The 22,726-nt window shown below is 31.9% G+C and overlaps 1 protein-coding gene across 1 annotated transcript; it reads right to left on the reverse strand.

The window, feature by feature from the left end:
* Nucleotides 1–1,582: 1,582 nt before the first annotated feature.
* LOC149535509 (uncharacterized) lies at nucleotides 1,583–2,747 on the reverse strand. The gene is made up of 4 exons (XM_089804694.1): nucleotides 2,558–2,747; nucleotides 2,226–2,459; nucleotides 2,076–2,133; nucleotides 1,583–1,971 (listed from the first exon to the last, which is right to left on the reverse strand). The coding sequence occupies exons 1-4, from the start codon at nucleotides 2,670–2,672 to the stop codon at nucleotides 1,932–1,934; spliced, it is 447 nt and encodes a 148-aa protein (XP_089660820.1). The 5' UTR covers nucleotides 2,673–2,747; the 3' UTR covers nucleotides 1,583–1,931.
* Between the last annotated feature and the right edge of the window lie 19,979 nt (nucleotides 2,748–22,726).

A 22,726-nucleotide genomic window follows, 5' to 3' on the forward strand; every position in this document is an offset into this window, starting at 1 on the left:
AGAAGGAGGAATTAAATATTATTTCATTTCTTCTAGAAGGAGGTCCATCTATTGGAGGAAAAGAATAAATAGGGAGGGCAGGAGGGCAGCGTCATTGTTGATCATCGAATGTGTTGCCATCTACTCTTCTAAATAGCTTGTGGAGCCAAGGGTTTTCGCAGTCACTACATTGATCATTGGGAGCAAACACTCTCATTGATTTGCATAACCGAGGTGGTGAAATATCTTCTGAAGGGTTGCGACTGTTGGAGAAAACAAATCAATATTTTCATTGTGCCAAATTTGTGGCCTAGGGATAGATTTGTGGAGTGAGGAATAAGTTGGATATTGCTACAATAACTCTGTTGTAGTATCACTGCTACAGTAAATTTGCTATAGTAACTTTGCTACAGTACCGTTGCTACAATGATTCTATTATAGTGTCATGCTACAGTGATTTGCTACAGTAAAATTCAAATTTTTTGAGCAATTTTAGGTTTTCATTTACTACATTTTGCATGTTTGAGAGTAGATATTTAGGGTATTGGTAGGGTTTTTTAAATATGTTGTAATGTGATTTAAATTAGAAGTTTTATATTACAATTTTTTGCCCTAATGTCTTATTGATGTAGATGCACATTTTCCTATTTGTAATCAGTGTTATACAAAAATATTTGTATCTTCATTGTTAGATGTTTTGAAGTTCTTTGTACACATATTTATTAAAAATTGGCATTTAGAAAGCAATCAAAATTTTAGATATGCAATATATCTCTTGCCTGCAAAGTGTTTGATGAAATATCAAACAAGTGAATTAGAGAAGAATTTGTGTTTGACGAAGGTATAACCGATTGGGGTTATTACATCAATGCTTCTTTATGAATAAAGTATGATATAATCATCTTTCTATGCTCAATTACCTATGTATTCTAGACAAATCTGATACAATATTATTACCATCTATAGGAGATTGATGATGTCTTGATCACACTTTCTCTAATTATAATTACCATATCGCATTTAGGCTCTATTTTTTTTGGAGCGGGTGACCCCATGATAATTTTTGTAGGGGTTAAAGATTTATTTAGAATATTTTCCTACAAAATAGGAGCCCTAACTTTTTAGTGCTCTCAACTTGAGTGAGTGAAAATGGGGTGGAGCTAGAACTAGCACACTAGCTTTGGGAAATTTGTCGCCACATGTCAATAATTTATTTTTTATTTTGAAAAGTTATTTATGATAGCAATAAAATAATAATATCATAAATTTAAATCTTAAGTCATTTTTTACTGTAAACTTCATGGGACCACTAGCTTACTTAAATTTAGGAACCATCATTTTAAAGCTGAAATAAACTAGAAAACTAATGAGACTGCTCATCTTTAAATACTCCTAGAAAATTTCAGCTGCCACCCACTTTAATTTTTTAAAAAGTTCCCCTCCTTGAGACCCCATCGTTATCATTAGTTGTGCATTCTAGATTTAATCAATCAGTGTCTGTGCACTATTTAGCCCCTTGTAGAGAGCATGCAATCCAACTTCTAAACAAACCAAGTGTACTTGCTACTAAAAGATCTCTAACTTGAAACAAAAATTGACAAAGTTATAAAATTAAACAGACCAATTATTTGGTACCTATATAAATGGGAAAACAAATCTAGAAATGAACTAATTGTTTAAAATGTTAAATGATATGAAATGAAGATGTAAGGAAACTTGAGGAAGGCTTCAAAAAGATTGCTTTATTGAGTTGGGGGTGTTCATGAAGATGCGGCACAAATGCTGGCGTATTCTTCCATGCGTCTGCTTTGTCCAAATGCAATAGACAGTGATGTCAGACTCCTCCTGTCATAATTTTCCCCCAAAACACTTTGGCACTTCTGTTTCTGATAATCAGATTCATCCCCCTTCTTCTTCAGCTTTCCCATTCAGAGTAAATAAATTGAGATTCCTTACTCTGATGAGGCCGCGTATGGAATGATTCTGCTCAGTCTGCGCGCACACAGAAAAAATCACAAATTCATCAAAATTCACACATTGAAATGCTCTGTTTTTTCATAAGCTACATCAAAAATAAACCAAGACATTCAACACACCTGTCCTTCCGTTTCTGCAGAAATCGTTGAAGTGATAATCTCTTCGCCATCGGAGGATCTGCGTAACAAAATCAACAATACATCGTTAATGTGCTGTCAAAATATTTTTTTTATCCACTCAATCGTCACAAATTTGAGCGGATAACTTACTGAAATTTGATGTTTCAACAGCGTGGGATTCCAACAAAGCCGATTGGCTTTTGTCCTGTTCACCGTTGGATTGAAACCCTAGCGGATGCTGCGGGAACAGATCCAGGGTTTTCATTCCTTCAAACGCCCCAATCTGATCTTCTTTCTGACAATCTTCTAAATCGCCGAAACATCCGTGTGAGATCAGTTGTTGCAACATACGAGGCGTAATCTTTCCGAGGCATGACTGCATTGCTGCATAAATTAAAACCCCAACAATATGAGGATTAAATTAACGAATTTATTGTAAATTGTATGAAATAGAATCGGTACATTGAACAAAGATAACTTACATCGAGTGTACAGAGATTGTTGGGGGCAATCCATGGCGGAGTTTAATTGGGGGATTTCAGTCTGATGACTTGCAATTCCAAAGAAATCGATGGTGAGCAGCTGAGGTTGAGACATCTCTTCACCAAAACAGGGCAAATAAAAATTCAGAATTTGATGGAACCGAATGAGATGGAATGATGAAAAGATTTGACGAGGAATGGTATTTGAAGGAGGAAGAAATGGGTGGGAAAGCAAAGCTTGTATTTGGCATCCTAAAAACATGGGGCAAACGGAGGCCCAGATTGCAAAGCTAAATAAGGAGCACGTGATGAGGAGATATGATTGGGTGCACCTAGCCAATTTAACGACAATTACTGTCCCCAACGTATTGTCCATCAATCCACGTGGGAAATTAACTGGTCGGAGATTAACGAGTATTTCAAATGAGACATTATACTAGCACTTTCAGGCCCGTTTGGTGAGCGGAATAGGAATACGTATTTTAAAAATTGTGAATTTATTGTTTGGATGCACCAAAACGGGATTGGAATACGAAGCAAAAATGTAATACGTATTTCATTTTTGGCCCAAAAATGGAGTTTTGCAATTCCACCAAAATAGGTGGTATTGGAATACGTATTCCTATTTCAGTTTTTTTAATTTTAGAAAACATAAATTTTTGGGTCCGTGAATTCCCATCAAATATTCGTTGAACCAAACGGAGAATAGGAATACGTTTTATTCCAGAATACGTATTTCAGAATACGTATTCCAAAATACGTATTCCTATTCTGCTCACCAAACGGGCCCTCAAAGAATAAGTTGATAGAGGTAGTTGTCCATGCTAACTTTGTGTATCTATAGTTTCTAATTAGTACATTGTTAACAAAAATTGGTAACTTGGAGGGTGGGGGCGGGGAGATAGCGGTAGACATCAACTAGGTTGTTTCCTCTACATAGTATTTTAATATATTTGACATGAATCTATATAATTTGTAAGGTTGTAAGTAAATTAATAACGATGAGACATATGTATGTATGTGTGTGTGTATATATAGTCCGATGACTAAATAAAGCATAAAAAAAGAAGACCAATAGATATCTTTATCATAAAGAGGTATCCCAATTTTTGGTTTGGCACTTCGGGAAAATCTGTCTTGTCAATTAGTTTAGTAGTTCTATGGTGTGAGACAAGTTTTTTGACATAAAAGTAAAAGGACAAGCCCACAAATAAAAGCATGCCAGTTAATTAGATAAGAAGGTGTCTTATAAGCAAGTCTAGTATAACATGGGGATATAATACATATGCAACCTTTGAAATTGTATTTATGAAATTTCTTAATTAAGATAATTTTTAGTTTATTTGATTTATTTATTTATTTAATAAAAAAAAATTAATTGTAGAATTAAAATATTTATTGTTATTTTGATTTAGTGTTTGTAATTTTTTTTGTAAGAACAAATCTTAAGATACACAACTAAAGTGCAAGAAAAAAAAATCAACATTTTATTGATTTTTGAAATTGTTTACTTCAACCTTTTTTTTTATAAAAGTGAGTATACAAAATTCTGATTTTATTTGTTGGGACCTCTTGGCAACACTGGAGGAATCAAGGAAGAGTAAAGCTATGCTTTGTAATTTTAATACCATTAATATTGCCCTTATTCTTAAGGTCAAAGACCTTAAGACATTTGCTGATTTTAGACTCATTTCATTGTGCAACGTGATCTACAAAATCTTTACTAAAGCTATTTACCTCAAATTGAAGAAATTAATTCCTAATCTTATTTCTCCGGAGCAAGCAGGTTTTGTGCCAGGAAGGGAAGCTTTGGAAGATGCCCTGGTGGCACATGAAGCTCTACATTCCATTAAGACTCATTGGACTCAAAATTTTGTCATTAAGTTAGATATGATGAAAGCTTATGATAGACTTCGCTGGGACTTTTTATTCAAAGTTTTGGACAAGTTTGGTTTCTCTGCTACATGGTGTAAATGGGTAAAAGCATGTATATCTAGAGCATGGTTCTCAATCATTATTAATGGTTCTCCAACTAGTTTTTTCTCTTCCTCACAAGGTATCAGACAAGGTGATCCACTATCTCCGATTCTATTTATCTTGATGGCAAAAGTGTTCAATAGGTCAATTAAGTCCCAACCGGTGCAAGGAGTATGGAAAGGTGCTCTAATTGCAGACACTAATGAGTTTGTTACACATTCTCTTTTTGCGGATGACACACTACTTTTTGGTTATGCCTCCATTCAAGAAGCAAGACAGATAAAGAGAACCCTCCAAGCTTACACACTAGCCTCAGGTCAAAAAGTTAATCAGCTCAAATCAAAAATTTATTTTTTCAACACAAAGTCTATTTTGGCTTGCAAAATCCCAAATATTTTACAATTTCTAGTGGGTAAACTTCCATCAACACATTTGGGAATTCCTTTTTTTGTGGGAGAAAACAGAGTTGTCTACTGGAACAACATCATTGAGAGGATAAAACATAGACTTGTAGCTTGGAAAGCGAGATGGCTATTACTATTAGGGAGAATCCTATTAGTCAAAACAGTGTTAACAACAATTCCAAATTATTTTTTTGCTATCTTGAATGCTCCTGCCTCTATTATTAGCCAGATTGAAAAACTGATTAGAAGTTTTCTTTGGTCGGATAATATGTTTGGGGATAACAAGATTCCCCTAATATCTTTAAAAGAGATGTCTCATTCTAAGTCTAAAGGAGGGGTGGGCTTGCATGAACTTCTAAGTAGAAATAAAGCATTTGGAAGCAAACTCATTTGGTTTATGTATGAGAAACCAGATAGCAACTGGTGTTCTATTATGCGTAAGAAATATTTGGATATTGATGACCCATTGCGTATCTTCACTTTAGCAAATCCTCCAAAGGGGTTAGCAATTTGGAATTTTACGATGGCTTCAAGAGAGGTGGTCTTCAACTACATCATGTGGGAAGTACATAGCAAGTTATCTGCTTCTTTCTGGTTAGATTCTTGGATGGGCTTCCCACCTCTTGTTAACTCTCCCCAAGCTTTGGAGATCATGCATATCACTAACCAACATTGGGGCTCAAAATTGATTGATTTTGTGGTTTCAAGTGAGTTACACTCAGGTAAGGGTATTTGGAAGGATCTGACATCCTTACCGCTGGACAATAATCAGTGTTCCTTTTTATTGGGAGTTTTTAAGGAAAGAAATATTTATTTTTGTCGAGATAAGGATGTAGTAAGATGGGCTCCTTCTAAAGATGGTAGGTACTATGTTAAAGAAGGTTATAAAGCATTACAAAATCTGGCTGAAATTAGGCCCCCACATCATGCTTTCAATCTTTGTTCGAATAATGTTGTGCTCCCCAAAGCAAGCTATTTCACTTGGCTTGCTTTAAAAAAAAGGATTTTAACTAGTGATAAATTGTCTAGACTTTCAATAGCTCAACCATTTAAGTGTGCTTTGTGTGAAGAAACATGGGAGACTGCAGATCACATACTATTACAATGTCCTTATGCGTAATAGTGTTGGTTACATGTGCTCAAGAAACTCAATTATGAGATGCCACTTCTGAACAACTTGTGGAATCTTTTTCAATCATGGCCCTTGCTTTATCCTAAGTCAATGTTTCATGGTATTTGGAAGTGTGCTCCTTCAACTATTGTTTGGGCACTTTGGTGGGAAAGAAACAAGCGTATCTTTCATCATGTTTCTTCACATATGAGCAAGGTGCAAGATCAGATTGAGAAATCTATATCTGAAAGTGTTAATTCTGCAATTGCTTTTGTTAGTTTTAATCACTATTTATCAGCTTAGGATAGTAGTATCATTCAGAATTGGAAAGCTATTCACATTCCTATGGGTACTCATTCAAATCCAAAATTATCTGGGAAAGTTGATAGATCAAATGTCAAGTGGACTCCTCCGTTATCTAGTTTTGTTAAGATTAACTTTGATGGTGCATCATGTGGAAACCCAGGCAAATCAGGAATTGGAGCTTGCATTAGAGATGAGTGTGGAAGGGTTTTAGCAATTAAATCCCAACCTTTACCTCCGGGGACAAATAATATGGCAGAGGCACATGCTTTGCTAGCTGACTTAATACTAGCAAGAAGAAATGGTTTTCATTTAGTTCATATTGAGGGTGACTCAATGATTATAAGTAAAGCATGTCTCTTAAAAAATTCTTTCAATTGGAAAATTACTTATATCTTAAAACAAATTTGGGGGTTATTGGATTCGTTTCGAGAGTATTAGGTATCTCATATATATAGGGAAGGTAATTTTGTGGCTGACTATTTAGCAAATATGGGATGTGATGATCAACATGTAGAGTTTGTTGCCTCGGCTTCACATCCCAATCTTAATTCTCATCCAATTATTCTATCTACCTTTATTGTTCTAGTAGAACTTTTTATCAAGGATTCAAATTAATGTCTCCAAACGCAGCCCTTTGGAATTTGTGTTGTCGTAGGGGAAATCTTTTGTGGGCTGCTTTTCTTCTACTTATTTCTTTTGTATTTCAACAAGGAAATGGGGTTTTCTTTCTAGTTCTTTGCCCATGGAGTTATCAAACTAGCTATTTTAATATATAGTTTGTGGCCTCGTCCACATTTGCCAAATTTTTTTTAAAAAAAATACAAATTCTAATAAATAGGTGGTATTTAATAACACCATTGGGTAAATTATGGAATTAGAGGGTCAATTTTGTAACAATAGGGTGATCCCACAATAATGGGTTCCACTTTTTGACCAATTTTGACACTGAAATCAATATTTTTGCAACAAACGTCACGTTCAAGTGACTATATCTCCAAAACTATAAATAATTTCAAGATGACATAAACTAGTGATTTTGAGTACTTTGTTCCTACTTTGTAACCATATTTTTTAATCTAAGAAAAAAGTTTATTTATGTCAATTTTTTTTATCTCCTCCAAAAAGTGGTACATAATAAAATTCAATATTTTAAAAAGTGACAGTCTGTTTGACACACATAACTTTTTTTCTAGAAATGATAATGGAGTAATTCTTTCGGCGTTGGATTTGTAACATCAATATCCAATGTCTGCATTTGGTTTGATTTATTTTTGATGAATATTGTATAGTTTATGAAGTTTTGAAGTGACATGAACCGTAATTCAGACATACGTTCCGTTTGACACAAATAATTTGAAGTCAATTTATCATAAACCATTTTTTTTTTTTTTTGAATAGAAAGGTATCTCAATAAGCCAATGCCTCCATATTTTTCAAAAAAAAATTGACCTAATTTACTAATTTTCTCGAGGTGTCAAAGTCGGTTGATGTTCAATCGGTAATGAACCTATAATGAGTTAAACTCATATTTGAAAGTCTTAATGATTAAATTATGTAATAAGATTATACTCATTGGAAAGCTTGCTCCGAGCAACACATTTTGAAATTTTTTATTTTACAGTAGGAGATCATTCTCCTGCAATTATGGCAGTCAAAAGAGCAAAAAAAAAGAAAAAAGTAAAAAAGGTTAAATTTTTTGTGATTTTGCATGTTCGTACGAACATGGCGTTCGCGCGAACACGTTTACCATGTTCGTGTGAACGTATGTTCGCGCGAACATACAAATCATGTTTGCGCAAACATATATATCACATTTTTGTTCATCCCACTAAAGTGGAACCCATTATTGTGGGTTCACCCAATAGCTCATAAATGAATATGTGTCACTGTATATTTTAGAGGTTTCTTTGAGTCTTTAGTTTGTTGTCATGTCATTATCTTCAAATTCTTTAATACAATTAGAAGAGTTATTTGAGTAGACATTAAAAAATTCCTGAGCCTACAACAATGTTTTTCACTGATCATTCATATGAATAGTTGAATGATTTAATTATTCAATTAGAAATTATTCTACTTATCCATAGTTGAATAATTCCTAATTATTTATTATAATTTTGTCTAAGGTCTTGAATCTATCAATCCATCATTTCTTCTAATTGATTGATCTTCATCATTTACTGGCCCTAATTAAATCACCCCCACCAACTAAATAACTAACCTAATTATTTAAACCCTCTTTAACCTAACTAGTCATTTCTATAAATAATACAATTTTATTTACTATTTAAATTCCTTATTGCTTTACCTATTCCATATATTTAAATAAATTTCAATACATTTTGTCATGCCCTAATTTTTAACAGGTCATAACACAACCAACTTTTTAATTTTTTTTTTTAATATCTTTGCAAATGTAATAATTTAGTAGCTTTGTAGATGTGACTATATTTACAATTGTCCTAGACATTCTGACTCTAGATCTTATAACCTTATTCATTAATACCATCAGGTATATTGATACTTTAACCAGCCTTAGGTGTCAAGGTTAGGAGGCTAGTATTCCCAATTAAAGTTTAGGGATATATTTTAGTTAGGTGTCAGCATATCAAATTTCAATTTAATTTGTTTTGGAATGTAATTAGGGTGCTGAGTATGAGCTAGCACAATAGGCATACACAAAAAATTATTAGGTTAATAAGTTAATTATTTTCATGATATTTATATTGTCCCATTCCACTTAACATCTTTGTTATTGTTCAATTACAAGGTGTTTATAAAATTTTCTTTCCCACTATAATGTGTCCTATATACTTCACAACCTTTCCTATTTTAGATTCATGCATGTAATTTTGCTACTATATATATATATATATATATATATATATATTCCAAATGTAATTGTTATACATACTACTCTTTATTTATTTTATTTTAATTATTTCTCATTATTATTATTTTAAAAGTTACTTTATTTACTAATTATATAATTACAACTCACATAACTTTACCAACTACTACAATGTTATTTAAGGTAATTACTTACTTCCTACTTCTATCCACTCCAATATCTAAATGATCCTAAACAATACCATCCACACATTCTAAATATAACATGTGGTAACTATGTATTATGTGACACTGAAATTTACATAAAAAGGTGTGTGTGTGTGTGTGTGTGTGTGTAAAATTTTTTATGCATAAAATTTTAATATATTACACTAACTGATATCTAGAAGCATCATCATTAACTACTTAATTTGCTTCCAATTGTTAGAAAATATATTTCAAGTAACCTTTGATTTTTTCAAAACATTATTCATCATATCATAATCTAATTCTATCATGTCATAAAGTTTCATCCATATGTGTTTGATCATCCCATTCACAATATCAAGTTCACAGTTCATATCATAGATGCATAACACTATTGTAACTTTCAAAATCAATGGTTAAACTAAGTCATTGTCCTACTAAGTCTTGAGTAATGTCAAAATATCCAAATCCCGAATATCAAAAAGAAAGTAGCATACCTCCACTTATACATTGCAAGCATTTTTGCAATTCAACTTCTAACAAAGCAATTGAAGAAGGTTAATACATGAACGAAATCATTAATTATATTATTTAGGTCTTAATGTGCAAACATAAGTGTGGATCATCAAAATGCAGATATTAAAATAACATAACCCCATAGTCTCTAAGTATATCAAAACATCAAATTAGAAGTATCATGATGCAAATATGTCATCTATGCTATGGCGGATCAAGTGAGGCCTCACACGTTTAAGTTATCCTCTCATGTGGGTGAGAATAAAAATTTAATATATTTATTTCTAACACCACTTACTCTAACTTACTCCCTACTCAGCTCTTCTATTTTCCTCGCTTAACTCCCATCTCTCTCCACTTATCGCTTACTAATTTCCCCCAACTCCCTCTCCACTTAAAGTTCATTCTCTCAATCGATCTTAACCATTGATCTCCTAAAAAGAAAATCAATCTTTGTCATTCACCTATTGTCAATTATTTATTTAAATCGGTTGAATCCCTCATCTCATTTAACAACAAACTTAAATATAATTTTGTCATTGTTTTGAACTTTAATATTTGCATTTGTGAAAACTTGACAGTCGAGAATTTGAGAAGGGAATTGGAGGATTTTCATATTAGATGTGACACTTTGTTGGTTTGAATTTTCTTTCATGGTTTACTTTTAAACTATTTTCTCTATTGACTTTATTAGGATCTTGCATAGAATCTAGGGTCTTTGAGTTTTCTATTGTATTTAATGCACCTATTCTAATTTTTCCTTGCTGATAATGTATCTCAACGTATGTTTAATACTTTGGTTTAAAAAGATTTTGAGATCTTTACAATTTTTCTTTTATTTTCCATTTGGTATCAAAGAATCCTCATGCAATAAATCCATAATGATCAAGATTCAAATAGAGGATTTGATCTTTAGATATATGTTGATTTCTATATTTTGTGTGAAGGAGGTCAGTAAATCAAACTCTTATAATACACACACACATCTATGAATGTAGAGATTTTTTAGGTGAGAATTGAAAAGACCACAAATTTCTACTGAATTTCATTTTAGAAGAATTTATCTCTAATAAAGAGAAAGGTGTACCACAACTTAAGAAAAGGAAGTTTACACCAAGAAAAGGAGTTGTAAGTTTCCTTGAACTTTTCACGTAAGGTCAAGAAATCCATTAGGTTGTATTTTGTAAAGTGTGTACTATAAATTTAAGCAACTACATTATCCAAAAGAAGTCACAAAATATGGACCATTACATGGTTTAAAAGATAATTCCATTGAGAAAAGGTTTGCAACAATTAAAGGAAAAAAATTTGGACACACAATACTCAAGAGTAGAAGAAGTTAAAGCTGAGATAAGACATGTGGAATTGGTAGCTTTTGTTTGATCTCTTTAAAATGGAAATTTTGATTAAATCACATCTCATTGAATCAATTTAGTTAGATGACATAAATTGCGGAAATTGAAAGTTAAGATGTAGATTCTAATGAAAAGGCACAATGTTTGGACCATTGTAAATGACACCAGCTATACCTAAAGTTATTGCTCCAGTGAAAAAGGATAATCCAAATTTGAGGTTCTCTTATGCATATTTATAAATGACTCACTTATCCCTCATATAAAATGTATTTCTACTTCTACATGTACCTAGAGCTCTAATATAGTTATATGAGATTCAAACACAAATAAATTCTTGTTTCTAGATAGATTAGTTTAAATTAAAATTAAACTGTTAGTGACATTGTGTCTAGAGTTAAGGAATAAAGGGAGAAATTATGAGACATTGGGAATAAAGTATCTATTTAAAATTTGTATTCAACATGCATGCATACTTACACACATGTTGTATTGTCCTAAAATTTAGGAATCATAATTAGATGCTTAGGATTTTTTTTGGCGATTATGAGAATTTGTGTCTATTATATTTGATCCAACTACCTATCTCCTCTCGATTCTACACCTTCGCTATCTTTCTAGCACCCCATTTTAATTTTGGCACTTTTTCCTGGTAATACAATGCCAGAGGCATTATTCTTTTCTAGGTTTGGGCCTAGATTTGAATTATGGCCATGTTTTAGTATTTTAGTGGGAAGTTAGATGTAGTGGTCGGCATGGCTTACTTTTGAGTCCTAAAATATTTCAAGGGGTATAAAAAATCATATATCTCCTCATTTTGGTATCAATGATTATTAATCCATTATTAATAAGCCATTCATGATAAAAAAAAAATCAAGTGAACTCAAGATTTAAAGATAAGCATTCAAGCTTTGGAATTTCTCTAAGCATTCAAGGCATTTTGAAGGCAGTTTTCTCCATTGTAGCATGTTTCTCTCCCATGATGACTAGGTAGAGAATTTATCAAGAAACCAAGAAGATCCTCTGTCCATGTACATGCATTCATCAATCATAACAAAATCTTTATCAAACATAACAACATTGAAGTTCTAGAAGTAACATTCACACATTCATACATTTATGAGGTCATCTTGATTCCTTTCTAAATTCCAAGAGCCAACAATTGTAATTTGAAAGAGGCATATTACAATATTCATGAATATGTGTAATCTTAGTATCCATTCATGAAGTTATTTACACAGTAAATCTAATATTTACCTTCAATATATTTAATTTTCTTGATGCAATTTCATTTCATTTTCAAGGTCAATTCTTAAACACACTTCTCTAACCAAGGAAAACCTCTTTCCACAACCTTTTCCCCATTTCTTTATGTGCATAAATAGATAGTGGAGATGTTGGAACCATTCTAAAAAGTTTCGGACCTATCAAAGCTACTAACAAAATATTAAAAGAAAACACAAGGAACAAAATAAAAAGTTATAAAATGTAACGAAGAATAAAACTTCCAATTCATTCTATGTAGTCTCATAAAATTAATTCAAATTTAATCTATAGGTGGGTACAATATTTTGCATCTCATAATTTTAGTTGTTTAATATATTTTTTGTCAATCCATACCTCTTGAATCTTGACAATTTTTCTTATTTAGCATCATATTCTGCATCATTAGATCATTTACCCTAAATTCATTTCATTCTTAATCATGAAACAATGAAGGATTGTTGTCCCACCTTGTGTTTAAGTCTAACTAGAGCATAGTGAGGAGTCTTCCTTCTAATTTTTGCATTAAGGAAAGCTAGAGAATCTCTTACATCTTGTTTTTCTCCTTTTATTTATGCACACACACACACACACACACACACACACACACACACACACACACACACACACACACACACACACACACACACACACACACACACACACACACACACACACACACACACACACACACACACACACACACACACACACACAATGTGTGTGTGTGTGTGTGTGTCTAGCACATGTCATGGAAAAAACTTTTTACAGTCTTCCATCTAAAAAATTGTTGAAGCAAAATTATCTATGAGGTTTGTGGAAAGTTTATGTAGTGGTAGAAACTCATAAAGAAATAAATTTTACATGTGTATCAATTAAGTATAACTATGATACTTGAAGTATGGTGACTTGAATCTTTTGGATCTTGGTTCTCTACAAAGGAAATATATGGTGTTTTGAAGTTATTCAAGTGAGTAATACTAGATACAATATTGGGTCCACCTTTTACATGCAAGTACACCAAATACACAAAGGAAAAGTTGTATTCCCTTATGGAATTGAAATGTTTTCTATTATAAAATATGAACATGTCCATTTATTAAACATCTTAACTACTTTGAGAAACAATCAAAAGGTTTGTTTACAATATATAAGCCTTTGGCAAATGAAAATGATGCATTGATTGCTAGCAACATCAATTTTTTTTAGAAGTTTGTTGATTAGTATTTGGAAATCTAGAAAAATGATAAAAGTTGCAAACACCATATTGTAATTAAATCTCACAAGAATACTATTTACCCACAAACTAGTCAAATGCCAATTGAATCTTGCCATATTATAAAATAAATTTCTAATAGATAGTCACCAATGGTTTATCAAACTTGCTACACCATATAGTCAATAGAAAATAGAATTCCCTCTGACAATTAGTTTAATCATGCCAAAATATTAAAAATAGATTCAACTATTTCTTCATTCTTACAATTGAAGCTCACTAGATCTTCTGAAACGCAAGAAAAAGTGAAAAACCGTCAATTGTCAGTTCAAATCTAGCTCTATTAGTAGAAAATAGAGCATTCATTTCATTCTACAACTCCTTTCCATTAGTTGGTTTTGTAAACTCATTGCACTATAATGGAAACTCACCAATTTGTAAATCTTGATTTCGAGAGCTCCTTCCAAAGTGAAAATCAACCTTTTGAGTTCTGTTTTACATGTGAGAATTCACAACCTAAAATGAAAAATGCTTAAGAAAATAACTTTGTTCTAGTTTGGCTCATGACATGAGGCCCACTAGGCATGTGAGAATATGTCTAGGTAAATTATGTGTTAATAAAACACTCAAATACCAAACCAAACACCTTTAACAAGAACAATAAACAAGAAAAATCAATATTGGACGATAAAAGAAGCTAAATGGTCAACAATAAAAAACAAAAAATGCAAACCAACTAGCTCCAAAAAAATGGTCTTGATGTGTACTCACTTTTATGTTGGAAAAAAATTCCAAATTCTCAATGGAAGTGCAAAATAGTAAGATAATGAGTGCAAATATAGTTTCGCCAGAGATGCAAAAAATTGCTAGATGAAGGGCACAAAGTGCAAAATAAGAGTGATAATGGATGAAAAACGAAAAGTGACTTGATATTGATTAAGGAGGAAATTTGTAGAGAAACCATGCATAATTATCGTGGATGATTGAATGCAAGTAAAGTGAGATGCTTTATTAGAAAGATGAAGAGGATCATTAATTTCATGGAGGGAGGAGCAAGGAACAATGAGGAATTACAATTTCAAATGTTTCTTCAAGAAGAAGAACACACTAGAGGCAACTAGTTGTATAAGATGTAGATGTACTCCAAGGGAAACGGTAAAAAGGAGATTAATTTAGACATATATATTTATTTGTTTAACTTTATTGTGGAAGGAGATTAATGAGATTAATTAAATAAATGGGTATGCAGATCTATCAGTTAATTAACTAGATTATAGGAGATGTGATCACATTAACTAATTAAGCTAGGTTTAGGAGGAATATCATGAATAATTAATTAATTTATTATTATTTAATTAATAAAGCAACCATTTTAATTTGAGATGAAAATTCAAATAAATCTAGACATCTATGCTACCTATACATGTTGTAGTTTATTACTACTATTTAGATTAGACTAATGATGCCTTTGTCACACTTTCTTAGATTACAATTATCATATTGATTGTGCATTAAAGATTTCAAGTGATGGTGGTACACTATTCATTATTTATTCAAGAACGCAAAATTAACAAAAAAATTTCAACCTCCTCATAAAAAGCTTGCAACCTAACTTCTAAACAATATAATTATAATATTAATAATAATAATTAGTGAAAACAAGAATATACTTCTAATAAGAATTGTTTGACTTGAAATATAAAGTAATAATAGATTATGACATAATCTTAATACTAACACCATTTATTTGATTTCTAGATAAATGGGAAAGCAAATCAAGAAATTAACCTACTATGAAATGAAACTCTTTAAGGAAATTTCAAATATGTGGGGGGCTTTGGAAACATCATTTTATTGAATTGGGTGTGTACCAACATGGCTCACAAATGTTGGGTTTTTCTTCTATGCATGTGCTTTGTACAATGCAAGTAGGGGAAATGAATAATTGTCGCTCATGTTTGAATGACTGCCACGTTAAAAAGTTCAATTAGCGCTCATAAGAAGCCCCCAAAAATGATAGCACATGTACGAATAACTGATCACACATGTACTAATAGTTGATCATTTTTTAGCTTTCTTGATTGATGATTGGTCCATTTGTGCAAAAAGTACTAATTTTTTTGGTGAATGACTAGGGGAGAGGACCCACTAGTGGTGAGGGCTAACTTCATCAACATGTAGTTGCTATATGGGATATCGTAAGACCTTCGTTTTTTTTTTTGAAATATAAAATAGACATTGAACTACCTACAACTAATGTTTGAAGGTGTGACTCGTCACACAACTCGTTAAAATAGTGCACCTAGTGAAATGTGTCTATAAAATGACTTTTTGAACATTCGACCAAAGGTTAATCTAAAAATCTCTACTAATTGAATTTAAAATTATCATTTGTTGTTAATAAAGTATTGTATAACTATATGAAATGTAACATATATGCAACTTAAATGGACTAAATAGTTATTATTAATCATAAATATTTGTTATATATAACTTTTATATATAACACAAAAGGACAAATACTTTAACATAAAAAGATTGTTTATTGTTATAAAAATAACACATTATTATATAAAATACAACCTATATCCAACACATAGGGACCACTAGTTGGACACTAATTTTTTTTGATAATCTCACACATTTCATGAGAAAATATAAGGCATTTATTGGTATTCACCTTTTATATTTGTGATGATACACATTATTGATATGGTTTACTTTATGCATATACATTGCTATCCCAATAGTGGTACACATAAGAATAATATGTGTACACTAAGATATCAATGTTTATTTAAGTGAGCATATTATGTTTTGAATGACATACATATATTAGATAGCTATGATATTTTGTTTGAGACAAAAAGTTATTTATTTCACTCGTTAATGAATTCATTTATTTATTTTTTCTATAACGTTTATAAGTTTTCATGTGTTCAAGAATTGGTGTTTTTTTTATCAACATTTAGATTTTTTTATATTTACAAATAGATCAATTTATTACAATATATAGTAAAAATGTGTTGGAAGATTGGAATCTATGTTCACCATAGGGTGATCCATTATTAGACCCTGCTCCACTATTGGGTCCTCTCCCTTATTGGAGGGCGAACACAATAAGTTCTAGGTGAACTAGGTGAACGTCTTAAAATGACACTTTTAGGCCACGTAGAAAGCTAAAATGTTAGCTTTAAGATCTTTACTGATCTAGAAAGGTTCACTGAAAAAAGATCAAATTTTGACAGACGGAAATGTAGCCTAGCATTTCCCATTTAATCAATTGACAATGAAGATGTCAGACTTGTTCTGTCACGACTCTGAATATTATAAGCGGAGTCACGTGATTTTCCCACAACACATTGCACACTGGCAGTCTCGAAATTCCTCCGCGTAATCAAATTCATCCCCCCTTTTTCAGCTATCCCATTGACAGAGTAAACAAACTGAGATTCTGCTCAGTCTGAAAATTTCTTATATTTTCCAGGCTCGACTGCATTGCTGTATTTGGCAGCCTAAAAACATGGGGCAAAAGGTGGCCCAGTTTGCAAAGCTAAATAAGGAGCACGTGAGGAGGAAATATGATTGGGTGCACCTAGCCAATTTAACGACAATTACTGTCCCCAACGTATTGTCAATTAACACATGCGAGATTAATCAATATTTCGACCAAGGGTTTACATTAGAGATGACAAGTGTCTTACAAACACGTCATAGAGATATGGTGAAGAGAATTGAAGTATACCAGATAAGAATACAATAAACAAGATAAAGAATACAAAGATTTATCATGGTTAAGGCAATATGCCGACGTCCATATTGAAGAACATGGGAATTCATTACAATAAGAATGCAATTTTGAATAGTGAGTTGTTCAACAAAGTTTAATAGCTGTATGCATACAGAGCATATAGAGCCTTCATTGGAAGGTCAACAATCTACTGTTGGAAAGAGAACGGTTGTACTTCCTATTATAACAAATCTCTTTTTCTTCTCTTTTTTTTTCCCTTTTTTTTTGGAGTTCAACCAAATGTTGCTTAGAAGAAATTCTCCCACTCAGTCCTTTACTATCATGTCTCAACCAAACCAAGAGAAGTCCTACAGAAGCTGAACTTCTCCGTGGGAGTAACTTTGGTTAAGGTATCAATCGGATTGACCTTTGTGTCAATTTTTACAACCTATAATAAGTGTCTTCTTTAATCACATGGCGAACAAAATGAAAAATGAATATCAATGTGCTTTGAGTGACATTGAGATGAATGATTGTGAGCCACGAAAATAGCATAGCAACTATCACAAAATAGAATTCAATTATTTTGTTGACACCTCAAATCGTTGAACAATCGTTGTAACCAAATCATTCCCCTAACACCTTCAGAAAGATGCATGTATTCAACTTATGAGGTAGAAAGAACAACTAAATTTAGCAAACTTAGGACCCAACTAATGGCAGCTCCAACGAAAAATGAAGGCTTAATCAGTAGGAGATGTGTCTTTGTCTAAATCTCCCATTAAATCAGAATCGGTAAAACCTTGTAATTGAACATTATTCTCCCCAAAACATAAAGCATATTATGAAGTAACCTTAAGATACCTGACCAATATGCACTTGACCGTCTCCCAATGTGTTTTGTCAGGATTGTTCATGAACTTGCCCACAACTCCCATTGCATGAGCAATATTTGGATACATACAAACTATGACATACATAATACCACCAACAACTGAACAATAAGGAATGCTCTTCATGAATAATTGATCTTCTTGTGTCTTGGAACACATATCAAAAGACAAATGAAAATGACTAGCAAGAGGAGTGCTAACAACCTTAACACCAACCATACTAAACCTTTCTACAACTTTATCAATGTTTTGTTTTTTGGACAATCTAATTTTATTTTTATTTTTTTCTATCCTGAATAATGGCCATCCCAAGAAGTTTTTTGCAGCCTCTAAGTCCTCCATAGCAAATTGACAAGCTAATTCCTTCTTCAGTTTACCAATAATCCATGTAGAAAAACTGACTACAAACATATTTGTCATTTTTGTTTCTGGACTTGATTGTGTGTGTGTGTGTTTTTTAGCATCAACGTTTTGGATCACACTCTGTGATCCATCATCAGGATGAGAGAATGCAAGAATGAACAAGTAAAATGTGCATACCGAATCTCAATAAGGGTGAATAAAAATGGGGGAAAGGGGGCACACACAACCAGGTGGAGAAGGAAAAACTAAAGGAGATAAAAGAGAGAGAAAAGTCAATTAAACCATAAAAACCAAATATAAATATAAGGGAGAGAATCGATAAGAGACTTAAAAATCTCACGAAAGAAGAATAAGTATATAAATCACAAAACTTACACACACACAAACACACACACACTCTTTGACTTAGTATATAAGTTAATAATAAAATTTATATATATATAAGTTTTGTGATTTATATACTTATTTTTCTTTCATGAGATTTGTAAGTCTCTTATTGATTCTCTTGCTTATATTTATATTTGGTTTTTAAGGTTTAGTTGACTTTTTTCTCTCTTTTATCTCCTTTAGTTTTTATTTTAATTTTTTTTTTCCTTCTCTGTCTCATTTGTGTGCCCCCTTTCCTCCATCTTTTATTCATCCTTATTAAGGCTTGGTTTGCACATTTTACTTGTTCATTCTTGCATTCTCTGATGCTAATGATGGATCAAAAAGTGTGATCTGAAATGTTGATGCTAAAAAAATACACACAATTGGATCCAAAAACAAAAATTACATGTTTAATGGATTGTGGAAATTTATTATTAATAATTAAAAATGTACCATCAACACATAGAAAAAGAATAACAAACTCACCATTGGGAAGTTGTTTTTAGTAGACACATGAGTCTATTCACACTGAATAAACTTATGTTTAGTCAATAAATGATCAAACTTAATATAACACTATCTTGTGGCTTGCTTGAGCTCATACAAGATACACTTCAACCACAAGAAAGATGTTCTTGTTTCTTTTGAGGAAAACCTTCAAATTGTTCCATATAAAATTCCTCATCGATGTTACCATCTATAGGGAGGGATCTGCCTATATATAGGCAAGGACTAACAAATGTTTTGTGTAATGCCCTGCTAAAGGATCCAAAAGAATTAACTTAAAGTTTTATTAATTTTGCCAAACAATTTTTTTTATAAGAAAGAGCAACATACACATCAAACATAAAGTCGAGGAAGCAATAACATACAATCATACAAAAGCAAATAACAGATTACATTCCTTAAGGATCTCAAGACGTTGAGTCACATTTAAATTTAAATATTACTAAGTCTAATAAATACCACATCCACATGAAAGATTAATTACAAGTCCAAGTCCATTTAAATAATATACATTTGTTTCAAATGCCACTTGGCAATAAAATTTGGAACACTCAATCATCCACTGTACATGTCACAGGGTATGAAAGGTTGGAAGAATATACATTTAAAATAGGTTACATCATCCCTTTCGGATCCATGAAACAAAGTACAATACAACAAGCAAAGATCATCCACTATAAAGATATAACCATCCATCATAATACACAAAGTTAGAATGAAAGGAAAAGTAGAAAAGAAACTCTAGCCATGACAACAACAAACAGATCTCAATGGTAAGAGTAAAAAAGCATTGTACCACCCGACCACTTAGTAACCCAAAAGGCCCACTCCCACTGCGCTAAGGAGATAGTCTCAAGTCCCAAACATGATATCAATCCAAAAATTAATACTAATATCCAAGTCCAGGAAACCCTAAAAATAATCTAACTCAAAGGTTCCAAGATAAATCGACATCTAGACCTAGAGGCACACAAAGACACATAGGGAATCTACTATGTAAGCGGGAAAGTGTCAACACATGAATCGACGCTAGAGTTATCTTGACAATCTAACTTGATCCCGACACCCTAGTGACTCTTTGCAACACTAATACCCTTTCATATTGATAAGGCATACTAACAATGCATGGTTGCAACCAAACATTCTCTCTACTCCCATCCTAGTCTGTACTAGCACTCGAGGCATGGGCGAGAACATACAGAGAGGCTTATTAGGTTTATTTTACTCTCATTTAATGTAGTGTTTTCACTTATTAAACAACTTACAATGGGTTACCTTGGCAGCCACTTTGGACACCAACCTCCATTGTAAGCCACTTCCCGACATTACATATAGATAACCTACCCTAAGCTCATAAAATCACAAATCAAAGAATCATAGAATATCACCTCGGTCCTATACAAGTGACTGGAAAGCATCAAAAGATAATTCACAATAACCCATCAGTTCTTTACAAGCAACTGAAAAACATTCCAAAAATACTGATCAAAGACTCAAAAAGGTTAAGTCAAATATATCATAACATCCCTCTCGTTATCTCACAAAGACACTAAAAGCAATAACCAACAATATAATCAAACTCATCATAGAGCATACCAACACATTACCATGGTTGAGTTTAAAAGATCAAGATTAAATCAACATAATACCACAATCACATAACTCCCAAGCCTCTGGTGGACATCCTAAAATTGGTCAACACTCTAGTCAACCCAAACCAAAAACATAGACAACATATAGATAACATAGTAGTTTCATAGTTTGATTTGATTTTGAAAACACATAGTTTTGAGTTAACAGTAAGGTAAAGTTTTTGTTTTAATGTATGTTTCAAGTAGAGGAGATTCACAGTTTACCCTTACCATTTAACCCATTCTTATATTTGAATAAAATGTATAATTACCCTAATTTGATTTCAAGTCAATTATTCAAAAATAATTTAAGGGTAATTAGTTATTTAAATTATTAAAATAATACTTATTGATTTTCAAGTAAAATAATTTACAATTTTATTAATATCAATAATAATAATAATCATTAAATAAATTTAAAACTCCATTAAATCAATTCCATTAGTAATTAAAATTAATTAAATTACATTTAATTAAATGAAATAATAATTATATAAAATAATTTTATTAATATTCATTGATTATTTATTAAATTTATAAATATTAATAAAAATTATTAATAATATTAATAATAATAAATTAGATTTAATACTATTAATATTTAATTAACACAATTTTAACAAAAACATATTACAAGCATTTTTTTGAAGGCCTACCGACCTTTTAAAGTTGTGCGGCCATAGACTAGGTTGATGCTATCGGTAGCAGTATTAATTATTGTCGTGTGCAACAACATAGTCTGCGAACGCAGACAACACCATGGCCGCGGAAAGGTGGGGGGGTGGGGTGGCGTAAAACCCACCTCCCCTTTAATATATATGTTTTTTAATTTAATTTTTTATTATTTTTTTGGTATAAAAATCATTTTTAATAAAAATAGTTCCATCATTTTTAATAAAAATAGTCTCATCATTTTTAATAAAAATAGTTCCCCATAAATAAATTTTGTTTAAAAATATATATATATATATATATACATCTATTTTTTATAGAAATTTCTATCATTATTCTGATAGGAAAATACAACGAACTAATCAAAATTTAAAATTTAAAATTTCCATTCTTTCAAAACCCTTCCTAGTACAATTAGCCATTTTAAATCTACTGAAAGAGGGTTCTAACGATATTTTAATCTCCACGTATATAGAAGAACTCACATGCATTCTAGTAAATCTAAAGTATAATATTTTAAGATTCATCACAAGGAAATTCAGACAAACAATTCACAGTCACCAAGAAGGCATAAATATTTAAATAACGTAAATGACTGGGTGATCAAAATACAAGAATCTACCTGGTTCTGACGCTAAAATCACAAACACCCTAGAAATTGTGAGAGAATTTTTTCTCTCAAAACTTTCTCTCTGAAAAATTCCTTTCTCCAAAATTCTCGATCCCTCAAAAATGAACCCTCTATTGCTGATAAGGAGTTCTCTCCTAAATTTGGGGCACTAATCGTGTGATCACTCGAGAGGACTCTCTGCTCACAACTTTTTAA

This window comes from Cupressus sempervirens, chromosome 10, assembly GCF_028749045.1.
Source record: "Cupressus sempervirens isolate cs-2001-9-10 chromosome 10, ASM2874904v1, whole genome shotgun sequence".
NCBI classification, from domain to species: domain Eukaryota; kingdom Viridiplantae; phylum Streptophyta; class Pinopsida; order Cupressales; family Cupressaceae; genus Cupressus; species Cupressus sempervirens.